The 12,960-nt window shown below is 45.9% G+C and overlaps 1 protein-coding gene across 1 annotated transcript in view; it reads right to left on the bottom strand.

Moving 5' to 3' along the window:
* Positions 1-12,960, bottom strand: part of LOC147905685 (nucleosome assembly protein 1;2-like) — a 51,261-nt gene that overhangs the window by 25,397 nt on the left and 12,904 nt on the right. The window contains exon 2 of the mRNA XM_087374018.1: positions 11,855-11,898. Within this exon, the coding sequence (XP_087230144.1) occupies positions 11,855-11,898 (44 nt within the window). The remainder of the gene's footprint in view (positions 1-11,854; positions 11,899-12,960) is intronic.

Here is a 12,960-nt window from a genome sequence, read left to right as displayed (position 1 = left end):
TGCACCCCCCCTCAATGATAAGTTCAGCAAGGTATGAAAGCTGAGATAAGACTCAGGAAGAGAATTCAGAGTGGTAGTAATCATCTCTAAATCAGGAATAATCTCATCTATGTTCAATAATTGCTCTCTGAGATCTTGTAGCTTTGTGAGGTGGACTAACATGGAGTCACCCTCTTACATATGTGTATTACTTAACTCTCTTTTCAAGAAAGATACCCTTGCATCATTCCGGGCTGCATACATGCTTTCTAAGATATCCCACGCTGCCTTCGAGGTCTTACACGACCGGATATGCGGAATGATAAATCTTTTCACTAAAAGAGAGATGCATGACAAAGCTAAGGCATCCCGTGAATCTCATCTCTTCTGCTCCGGAGTAGTGGCTATAGCTGCACCAACAACTTGTTCTGCAGCTACACCCTGTGCACGACCTCTTCCACCTCCTTGCTAAGGAGGGGTATTAGGTGCCATACCTGCTAGTCGGATCTCACCCCCATTCACATAATCCCATAAATTGCGAGAAATCAGAATATTGCGTACCATAAAACTCCAGAGGGAGTAGTTGGTACCATCCAACTTGTCTTCCTGTGAAAGACCACCGAACTAGAAATCATTCTGATTTTGCTGGGCCATATCTGAGAAAGAGATTTTAGCAGATACAAGACTGAATTCCCTTACTAGGAATGAAATGCACAACTCCCAAAAAACACAGCCAAGCACTAGCTGTGAATGCAACTCAGATTTCTGCACTTGCACTGTCAGAAATCTGTCCAAGCATCAAAAAACTCTCAAAATCTGCCAAAAGTGCTGCAAAACACTTCCAAGGAAGGCAGTATGAACTGAAATCTCCAAAATTGCTCTCCCAACACAAAAGCCCCAAAATAGGCCTGAAATTGCAACCAGAAAGGGGCAAATTGATCAAAAGCCCCAAATGTTGCAAGAATTGCGCTTTGTCTGCAAAAGCCCCAGCTTTCTTCAATAAATTGTACTGCAAAATTGACAGCCCCAAATTTCGAGCTTGTAATTGCAACCAAAAAGGGGCAAAAGCACAAAAAGCCCCAAATTTTGCAATTTCAGCAGAAAGCCCCAAATTTTTGGCTAACCCTCTGAATCTGCCTGCAATGTCTGCTTCACAAGCAACTATGAACCCGAAAGTACCCAAATGACTGCAAATGTCTGCACAAATACCACCAAATCTGCAAATGTTGCAGAAGAACTGCAAGAATGCCTACCAAGGATCACCAGTAGATGAAGGAAACCATGTACGGATCTGCATGTACATATCTGCAAGTACAATTTTTGCAACTGGACTGTACGGTCGTGGACTGTACGAACGAGCAGATCTGTTGTACGGATGTACGGATCTGCGAAACGGTACGACGAAGTACATGCGTACGGCGACAAGCTGTACGGTACAGTACGGAAGGCAGCGCTACACATGCAGTACGACGACGACGATCTGTACGATGACAAATGGCGAATGGCAAGGCGTCGCAAGTACAGTATTGACGAGATTGCAAGTGCGACAGGTACGAAAGTAGCAGGTACGATACGTGCAAGTACGACAAGTACAAGCAGGTACAGACGAGTGACGCAAGTACAGTGTGAAACTGTACATAAACAGTCCGTACAAATTGTACGGACGACGATTGTACGGATGGCGTGCTCCAACGAAAATTCAGCGTACAGACGGAATGCAACAGGAGGAGAAGCATGAAATACATATACACATAAATATTTGAACCCATGGGGAGATAGATCTGCAATGTGGTATGCTAGAATTTAACAAGATTGGAGCTCCCCCCCCCCCCCAAAAAAAAAAAAAATCTGCTTGCCCTCCTCCCTTGCTCCTCCTCCTTCCTCCCCGCCTGTCACACGCGCCTCCTCCGTGCCCTTTTTCAACCACTGCTGTTCGCGGAACAGCAGCAGCCTGTTCCGCTTTCCAACTAGTGCAGCAGCTCATTGGCATTTTCTTCCCTCCCCCCTGCTCGTAGGGCGCAGAAGAAGGGGGGAGGGGGGGTCGCTGCTGTGGATGTGGCTGGCTGCAGGTCTTTCCCCAGCTCTTCACTCGCTGCCAGACTCATAGGAACTGACAAATGGACTGGGCCAAGACCTGCCACCCACCTGCGGCCTCAACTGGTCCAAGCAAGAGTCCCAAACACTTTCGGTGGAGAATTCCAAGGAAGCCTGAATCAGGGTGGAACCGAAGAAGCCATGCAAGAGAGTCGTGAAGAACCATAGAGGCCGCATGTCGTCAACAACAAACACATAAAAGCCTTAAAGTCCATCCACTAGTACCCCATCCCAAGGGAAACAATCTGTGACAAGTGCAGAAGAAAGCAATGATGTGTGGTATGTTGACTCAGGTGCGTCAAACTGGAACTGCCCTTAGGCACCTCGAAATAAGTGCGTAACTGCAGGTGTCTTGTGTGGGGATCTGAACAGGTCGCAATAGCAGAACGACTCCTGCAGACAACTGTGAAGAGGTCATTGAAGGTTCACGGAATCTAGGCGCCTGGATCCACTAAAGCGTCACTTGAACTAGGCGTCTACTGAAGGGAAGTACAAGAGTGACGACTGATGGCCACAGTACTGTGTAGAACCTCGAAAATGCTGCAGCTGGAGCCTACGAGGAGTCGCCTCAGTCTAGGAACAGCAAAGAGATGCTTGGTGGCGACGAAAGAGCTCAAGAAGCCTTGGACAGCAAACAAAGGAAACGTACGGTGATCCGTACGTATCTGTACAAAAGTCCGTACAGTTGTACGGACGGTACGAAAAAAGAGGCACAAGAAGCAGATCTCGCTCTGATACCACAGTAGGATCGGATAGAAAGGAGAGCGTGCAAGTAGCAAGGGGTCGCAGAAGAACACCCGTCACGTCAAACTTAGATAAACCAAAAACAAAGGATTACAAGGTACAAGTACCTAGACCTAAGACTAAGTGTCCTAGGTGTCACATAGGACTAAGTGTCCTATGTGGCCTAAAAGACACTAACACTATAAGTGTCTCTAGCTACAAGGCTCATACCATGGCCTATAGGGCATCACTAGAACCACTAGAGGATAGCCTACGATTATAGATTGAGAGAATGCTTCTTTTGAAACAAGTGACTTGGAAAGATGGATACCTAATTGTTCTACAATTGAAAGTCTGTCATAAGTTTCAACCCAAGATTTTGAATTACAAGGATATTCAATTGATGGATTTTCTTTCTGAATACCAGGTAATTCATTGATCGAAATTACAACCCAAAAATTAACCTCGAGAGGTTCAATTGATGGCGTTGTTAGAACAATGATTCCCTTGTATCAACCTAAGATTTTGAGTTTAATGATATTCAGCATGATGAATAATTCTCCACGAATGCAAAAGTTAGAACTCAATAGATAAGGTTGACAGAATCATTTACCTTCAGCTTTGAATTTTACCATGCTTGTGTACATATATGTCAAAGGAACAAACTCTGTGGATTCAAGAGTTACTCGAGAACACTCCTCGAAGATACGTAACCTTGTTCAGGTTGAGAGATTTACTTTTCTTGAGTTGGTTATCAAAGATTGTGGCTCCGGCCTTGGATTCTCCATGATTACACTCTCATGGAAAGTCTAGCACACTCAATCTGATAGTCACAATTTAGTTATTGGCATTGACTAAACACAGAGTTTTTGGGCTTTCTGGTGAACTCAGGAGTGAGTTCTTAGAGGAAGGGGAGTATGTCCTGTGCATAATGTACCTAGGGTTGGACAACAGGTGAACATGGGTTACGGGATAGCACATGGCTGGATGGCTATTTTTAGCCGAGATTGCTATATATAGAGATTGATTCATATATAGTGCTCACTTTATATGGAGGGAGCTATTCATAGCATCGTGCTATCTATAGCGGGTTTCCTTCTATATAGAGGGAGGGCCAGTGCTATCGTGGAGTTCAGTTGAGTGCTCCTCAATTGATAGATGAGGCTTGGACCCAAGCCGGGACTCTAGCCATCTCCATGGCGAATGAGAGGTGGTGTATCGAGGGTCCTCTGAACAGGCTCAAGTGGTATGGGACGCTTGGGTTAGAAACGGGCCTATGGATGAGTCGAGCTCTAAACCATGTGCTCGAGGGACGTCGAGAGGATCGAGGCACCTTCGCTTTGATTATGGTTAGATTGAGGACGAGTTTCCAGGTCAGTGTTACAGTCAAATCTTGCAGGATCGTGTCACCGTCCTTTTTGGCATTTCAACTTCCCATCCACAAGAGAACCCCCATTCTCTTCACCATTTATGCCTTTAGTGCACCATCACACGAATGCAGATTACTTCCCGAAGTCGCAGAAGTCGACGATCGCCACACAAGCTTCCACGCATAGGAGGGCATTGTTTGCCAATTGGAAAATGCACTACCTACATGCGATGCCTGCATTAGCAACCGCAGAAGTTAACTCTTCCTCGTGAACTATGGGTCGTTCTATTGACGTTCTTATGGAGCATATGTTCTCAGTCTCCAACATCAGAGTTGAGAGAATGGTGCCACTCCTCTCGAGGCAAGTGCCGAAGATTTTATCCCCAACAGTAGGCAAGAGTTGGTTTGGGAGGGGGGGGCGGGGGCGCATGTAGCCCACGGCCACAAATGTTTATGATCAAATAGGAGGACAAGTGGTCTAGATTGGCTCAAGGATGGGGGAGTGGGCAATGCACAAAGGAGGAGCCACAAGGATCCTAGCTAGGACGACAACGTCAGATCAATCCTTGATAGTGCTTCATAGCAAGTGCGGATCCTCGATGCCTTGTTACTGGTTCAGCAAGACATAGCAAAGATCTAGCAGTAGTGCCCCCCAGGACACTTGGGCCAGTTGGGGGACAATAGCAACAATCCAAAGGAGTAGCGAGCAACTACAGTCACAAGCCCTTTAGAGGCGACATTCCTTCATGAGAGGGAGAGAGCATTGGGACATCACTTGGCTTCCATAGAGAGACTCAAGGAGTAGGACCCAGTCTCCCAAGCTTGTAAAAAGTATGAGAGCGTGTGCCTTGACCTTCAAGCCACAGAGATCCACAGAGAAGAGTTCCCTGACCACTGCTCCAAGGCATGCTAGGTCCAACAAGGGGATAGGATGACTAGGCAGTTATTTCATACCATTGGCCCACAGTAGCAAAGACCTAGCTCCAACGGCTACGCAACATGGGTGGCCAAATCTACGTTTCGAACTATCTACTCAATGCTCATGCCCCAGGGAGACCATGGAAGGGGTGTGTGTCCAAAAAGATGCACTAGTTGTGAGAACCTGTAGGGTCTCCTCCTTTGACTAGAATCTCTCGAGGGACTCAGTACTGTTTACAAGATCTTAGCCAAGGTCTTGAGCTTTCGCTTCTTGCTGACATCATCTATTACACTCAAACAGGTTTTGTTCAAGAGCGCATCCTAGACAACAACTTCGCGTTTTGAAAGGCAGTGGATTGGGCTGCAGTCGTTCCTTGGATTTCGAGAAGGCTTATGGCGAGGTGGATTGGCCTCTTCTCGAGCCCACCATGAGGAGGATGGGCTTCTCGGAGCACTAGATTCCTTGCAGCCTTATATACAAGGAGTGATAGCCAAATGCTTGTCGAGGGCCAGGAGGCCTTCTCTCTCTCTTGCTTAGTGTGGCAAGCTTGCCACTGCTAAGCATCTGAAGCCAGGATCAACTAGAGCAAACCACTAGGCTTCCTCATGTTGACCACGAAGGTTCAAAATATTGTGGATTGGGGGGAAGGGGGAGGCGCTCTTGACTTCCACTCCATCCCACAAGGTCAAATAGCAAGGTACTTAAGCTGCCAGGTGGATATTGACATTTCAATGAGCAACAGATTGCCCCTATGCTAGAGCGCAAGCTTTTGTACTAGAGCTCAGCCAAACTCTCCCTAGCAAGACGAGCCCTCGTGACCAAGCAAGTCCTCTGACCACTACCTAGTACATAGCCTCGTGCTAGTGTTTTCACAATGAATGCATGGGACAGCTCATGCACTTGGTACACAGCTTCTTGTAGGCACAACCGAATGGCAGGTGCAAGGAAAAGAGTTCCTGCACAAGTTATTTCTCCACAATAGCGAGGAAGCAACCTTCCTTACCGGTTGAGGGAACACACCTCCCTAGACAAGGATCCCTAGAGCCAGGATAGCCTAGCAGATGATGATCTTGCCCCAAGTAGAGGGAGGACTTGGCATCAGCAACCTGGGGATACAAAGCAAAGTCCTTTTGGACAAGCTAGCTCTGTGTTGACTCACTCCAGGCTTAAAGTCCTAGAAGCTCTTGCTACATCATGGGCTTCTCCAGAACACCCCCCACACAAATGGTTAGTGGCAACTTCAAAAAGGTCCCACTCACTGAAACGGATTCACCATCGAAGAGAAGTCTACATAGGGTGTGGTAACGGTTGTCAAGACAACTCAAATGGGCCAACCCTCGAGGCTGAGAGGGGTTTGAGGGTCATTCCCTTCTTTGGCATCTAGAGGTTCACGACACAAGGGCCACATGTTTGGACGACGGGCGCATATTGGTTGGGTGCAATGAGACAGTGGCCCGGCCCAATTATTTCAAAGCTTGAGTGGTCTTCCCGCCTTCCACTCCAAGGATTGTAGACTGGGGCCGGGGGGGGCTTCTCCAACCAGAGTCTGATAGAAACACTCAGATGGATGGGGCCCTAGACCTATGATCCAACACCGGTCACTTTTGGGCACGACGGGTCTTGATAGTACCTCTTGTTGAGGGAGGGCCCACCCCTTCCAAAGCAAGAACCAAGCGAAGGGATTTGATTTCCCAAATTAGCGTACTAGAAGAGAAATTTGGATACTTACTTCTTCCGAACGACTGCCCACTGTGAGACTACCCCTCCACGGAGCAAATGGGCATTGATGGAAGGTGCCACCAATGCTCAAATAGTGATCTTGATACAATACCACACTTCTTATGGAGCTGCCCTGCAGCCAAAATTATGGCAAGGGCCTGCATGATAGAGGCTAGGACATAAGAGTGCAGTGGGTCTTTGCTTAGGACACAGCAGCCCAATCGACAAAGGGAGGCCAAGCCGTCTCCATTGACACTGTCACGCCAGCTTACAGGATCCAAGAACAGAGGGTCTTCCGAATCAAGATAGGATTCGACTCCCCCTTCTTGATAGCGTCCAATTTCTTTTCTAGATGACAGTGTTTGGTAGACGATGACCAACATCATTGCTTCAAACACTTGGTCGCCCGCTCTACAGCTTGTTGATGGGAGGCCACCAAGTCCCCTCAATGTACTACCAGCAATCACAATCTCTGACTCTCATGGAGAGCCATCCTCGTTGCCATTTGGCTGGTCTGCTCCTAGGGGTGGTGGTGAGACAAAGAAGTTAGTAATATGTGAAGTAAAGGTAGGACATCCCACGAGGTAGTCAACGTTGGAGTGTGGGAAGCATGTGAACCCGCCTGAGGAGGGCCAACAATCTAGGCCATGATAGACGATAAGATCATGTATCCTACCCATGTCTGGTAGAGCATGTCCATAAAAGGGGGGGGGGGGGGGAGAGAGATCTATTACAATCTTTGAGAGGCCTCTTGGGCCTATGAGACAAAGTGCAATCATAGAGCAACTCATACAAGCCACTGTGGCCTGAAGCAGAGGGCTCGCTAAGGCGTACTATGCATTTTGATTGTTCTCGGATGAAAAAGCAAGACATGGATTTGAAAAAGAAAAGGTGCACAAAAGTTGTAGGATAAAACCTGTGATACTAACGTCGATCAACCAGAGTGGCATGTTGTGCTCTCCTCGTAGCTGCTCTCTGGCAAGCAATCCCCGTTGACTGTCCCTGGTCCGGTGAATATGAAGGGAAGCCTCATCCATGCAGCAACAAACTGAAGGTGTGTCAGGTCTCTCTCTCGGGTGCGCCATCTCTCTGATAACTGCTCATCCGTGCTATCCCTATCTCGTTATCATGTCTTGAGCAGCTAGTTTCTGTGTCGTATAGCCTCGAAAGTAACGATCATCAATCGTCTCTGATTTAGGTGAACCAAGAGGCTAGAGAGGGCTCCGAATTTCTCTCTCAAAAGACAATGGTGCTTCTCTGACTCATCCTCCTATAGATCCCATAGAGTGCAAATGTGGCCTATGCCCTAGGCCCGTCTAGTCTCAATACATAATCCGTGGGAAGAAACATGAAAGACATCCTCTCCCATATATGATCACCTAGAATGCTACAGTGGGGGGACGGCGAACTCAGCCAAGATGATCTAGTATCGGATTGACAACTTATTGCATATCGTCTGTGCTAGTGAAAGAACTTGGAGCCTTTCCACCTTGACATAAATTACAGCCCCAACATGGGCTGCCATGTATACCAACTAGACGGACCAAAGAATCAAAGAGAAGAGACTTGGTCTGAGGATCTTAAAAATATGTGGTGTGAACACACCCATGGGACAGTTTTCCCTCCAATTAGTAGGTTGTTTTCCCTAGTTTTAGTATCAGGTAAGCTTCCTTTGTAGAGTATATATTCCTCATTTTGGTCATCCTTTGTAACTCTTTCATTCTCAATACAACCATACTCTTCCGTACAACCATACTATGTGCGATCTGCTTTCTATCGCTCCATTCATCTGCCATCACCTCAGTATTGTACACGACCTGCTTGCTCCATTAGTCCTCCCAGCCCAACGCTGGCTCAATATGTGCAAGACCAGCTTCGTCACCATTCTACGCACTGCGGGGCCCATTCATACAACCATATGATTCCACACCTCCAACCTGCAGCCCGTTCGTTATATGTGGTGGTTGTATGCTTCCATATTTGCAGGCAAATTCAGTCAGTACATTGGGGCGTTTGCAGTATTGTGCCTTGATGGCATTGCAATTTTTAGGGCTTTTTCATATTCCAAATAGATTTGCAGATCCAGTCGTTCCTGCAATTTAAATCACTTGGATTGAGTGTAGATTCAGGGTAATTTTTACAGACTGCAAGTATTTTTTGAATTTGTGTTTGCAGAATGGCGGAGGAGATGCATTGGGATTTTAGTACAAGAGGACATGTTGGATGGAACAATCTGTTGATGGCGAAGAATTTATGGGGATATGTTAGTGGGTGAGCTTCGTCGATGTTGCACCACACCTGTCAGAGGTGGACAGCAAAATGTATGACCTTCAGCTCCCACAAGATCAAAGAAGGTGGGATTCACGCGATGTTCAGGCCTTAGTTGTGATCTCTATATCAGTCAAGTTCGCAGCATGCATGGGAGATTCTTGATAGCCTGCTTCAAGCCAACGATGATGCAAAAATTGCTTTTCTCAAGGAGCTTGAAAATTTGAAGATGTGACAGCATGACTGATCATCTTACAAAGATCCAGGATCTTTGGGACCTGCTCCTAAATACTCTTAAAGTTATTCCTAAGAAGAAACTGAATTCTATGATTTTGTTATCATTGCCAGAGACATACCAAACATTTCACAAATTCTCTTGATTTGTCTTTGAGGGGTGATGCTCAGCCCCTTAAGTTTGAGAAGTAAGTGAGTTTCCTGTTGTAAGAAACAAACAAGAGTAAATATCCATCAATGCATGGCAATGATCAAGCATTTGTTGCCAATGACAAAGGGCAAAGGTAAAACTTCAAGTGCTTTTCAGTCAAAGGCTACTTCAAGACAGCAGTCAAATAAAGTAAAGGTTGATGCAAGCAAGCCCCATTACTGCAATTTTGTTGTGTGCATTATGATGCCAGATAGGAAGTTGCATCACTCAATGTGGCTGAAACTTGTCCTGTGCCACCAATTCTTCTCATCGTGTTAGAGGAGTTGGGAAGATAATGCTGTCATCAGTTGATGGGACTGATCATGTACCAGGGATTAAGAAGAATATTCTTTCAGATTCCTCTTCGGGGAAAAGAGGTCATGCTGTCACATTTGAGGATGGCTAGATGGCAAGTGTACAGTCAAGGGCCATGAAAAAGATTATCAGATGGTCAATATTGGCACTTGTCCCTAGGCATTATACCAGCTGGACGGATTTGACAGCAAGCATGATGCTTGTTTGGCAACAATCTACTCCTGCCGTGAAAGAGGCATAGTTTATGGTATGCAAGATTTGGCCATGTAAGCTATGCAAGTTTAGCTATTGCACAGACAAAAAATGTCACTAAATATGCCTTTCTAGAATCAACTCCCAGCATGTATGTAAGGGATGCATTTTGAGCAAAATGCATCGGAATGCTTTCTCTAAGGATGAATTAGTCAGAGCTGACAAGAAATTACAGCTCATTCACAGCGCTGTATGTGGTCTCATGAGGACACAATCATTTGGAAAATGCATTCAATGCGTTGCTCCCATTGACAGTGGACAGCAGTTCAGATAGTGGAAATCAGTAAATGCATGAGCATGTATGCCCCAGATGACCAGCCCAGCTCCCCCAAAAAGGCCCTTGCTAACACTTGGTGGTTTTGCAGATTAGGAGCTATAGAGTTCAGATCAGTCCCATATTGGGACAGTTATGGTGCTGCCCACAATAAGGCTGTACATAAGCCCTTGACAGGGCACATTGGCTGGGATATGCGGCTCATTGGGTGCTCTACGGTGCTGGATGGAGACCCAGCATGTGGCACCTGCTAGTGGGCCATTAGAGGCCACAAAAGGGAGGGTGCATGGCAGTCTGTGACATGAGTCGGCCAATCTGTTCTGGTCGGGAAGGGGTTCACCCCTAAATAAAGCTCCACAGATATATAAAGGGTGCTGAAGGAAGGCATTTTGGCCCAGGACTCGTAGTTATCTTCTGGTCCCATCTGCGGAAACCTATTGAAGCTTTGGTTACTATATATCACACTCTATCTTCAGATCTGAGCATTGAGTTTATCATACATGCTTGTGTGCATACACAGAGTAGGATCCATATCAGTATGTGATCTTGTGGGCTAGTAATCTATATTTTCCACTGTGCATAGTGGTCTGGGCTACAGGCAATCGAAGAACTGTGGAGTCCTAGTCTACTCCTACAAATGACCTGACCTTAAATAGAAGAGTAGTACCCAGCACAACATACAGTTCCAAGATGATAAGATGATCACAAGGGCCACTAACTAGGGCTATAAGACTATAACATGTCAATCCTCACACAGAAAAACTGAAAACTGCAAACTTTCAAGGTAAAAAATCTCTATACACTCATGCATGTCTCTTTAGTCCAAGTGGAGCAAACTATAATTTATTTACAACATACCAAACAGACCCCCTCCATTGAACTGTATTGAGCTTATCGTGCACACAAATCCAGTCCACCCTGGCCTTACATCCAAGCCCCATGCATACAGCTGAGGTGCTCCTATGAACTGACAAAACTAAAAGTCATCTAGAAAAGCTCTATACACTCATACATGTCTCTTTAGTCCAAGTGCAGCAAACTATAATTTATTTACAACATACCAAACAGACCCCCTCCATTGAAGTGTATTGAGCTTATCGTGCACACAAATCCAGTCCACCCTGGCCTTACATCCAAGCCCCATGCATACAGCTGAGGTCTCCTATGAACTGACAAAACTAAAGGTCATCTAGAAAACTCACACAGCAATTTAAGGAGGAGATGCCAGTGGACTAAGACACACCTTTTGAATCAACAGTTTTATATTAACGTGAAAAAAGCCATCACATCTAATCATTTTTTCCCTTCTTACCACTTGGCCTTTTTGCATTCACCTGCTGTTAATGCTAGAATCAGGCAACACATGACAAAAACGAGAGTTGAAAACTTATAATGGAAGGAAGCGGAAGAAACTGTGCTGCTCATGTTGGATGGGATCCCAAGAAACAGTCTTATCATTTTGGAAGTTTTTATCACTCATGTCAAGTACTAGCTCAGAAATACCATAATGAAGCTCACCTTCAGAACACTGGCTAAACCTGCACGGTCTGCAGCACTAAGACCTGACATTACATAGAAAACAAGAGCATATCAGCTTTGAAAAAGTCCAAACACTTCCATGACTAACCACAATTTCCTACAAAAACCACCATAACTCCAGACTAATAAATAGATAACTCTATTTTTCAAAGAGCCAGCCAACTAAAAGTACATAAAACCATGAAAAGATAAGTCCTTAAAACCTATCAAGCCTGCAAAATGAGCCAATGTCTGTCAGATACTCCAACCAAACAACACGAAGATGTGAGATGTGTTTCCCAAAGCTTGGAAAAAGCAATGTAGGCTTTCCATGGGCTCCATCGTTTGTTGGCTATTGTGGGAAAGATGTGGTGAAGTTCCTCCCTCCTTGTTAGTGTCACGTGAGCTGGAAGAATGTCTTTTTTCATAGATTGACACTTTGAGGAATAAAAATGGGACTAAGGAAACAATTGACAATAAAGGGGCTCAGAGGCAGACACTGCCCTTTTGAAACAACCCCAATTAGTGCCTAGCTGTGGGCCTATACCCATACACTGAAGAAGATGTTCAAGCTGCTACCAAGACAATGCCTTCGTCAGGAGATCAAATACATTCTCCTTTGTCGAACACCAAGCAAGCTCCACCACTTATCTCTGCACCATCCACTGAAACCAACTCCGGGCACAACAAAACCACCCCTGGTAAAACAATCGCAGCAACTAGGAGGCTGTTTGCAATCCAATCCGGCAGCCCTGGATCAAATCGCAGCAGATGCTGGCCTTATAGAACAAATCGCAATCAGGTCTTGGACTCTTGCAAATCGCAGCCGGTCTGGAATACTGATGAGGACTGGAAACCCGATTCGCAGCAGCCTTTCAGCCCCTTTGGGGGCTGGAATCAAAACGCAACAGGATCTCTCTCTCTCTCTATATGGGAAGCTCACGCATGCAAACTGGAAAGGACTCCTGCATTGGAATCAATTGCATCACCGTGGGTAAGGCGAGGAGAGACCAGGAAAAGCAATTTGCAACAAGAGAAGGTGTCTAGGAGAGAGAGAAGAAGACAATACACAGCACTAGGACCCAAAAATAAGGGTTAGACCCTCC

The sequence above is a fragment of the Dipteris shenzhenensis genome, chromosome 1, assembly GCF_047967505.1.
Source record: "Dipteris shenzhenensis isolate YYH24624 ecotype China chromosome 1, Dip_SZ_1.0, whole genome shotgun sequence".
Lineage (NCBI taxonomy): Eukaryota > Viridiplantae > Streptophyta > Polypodiopsida > Gleicheniales > Dipteridaceae > Dipteris > Dipteris shenzhenensis.
This window is presented reverse-complemented; position numbering and strand designations above follow the sequence as displayed.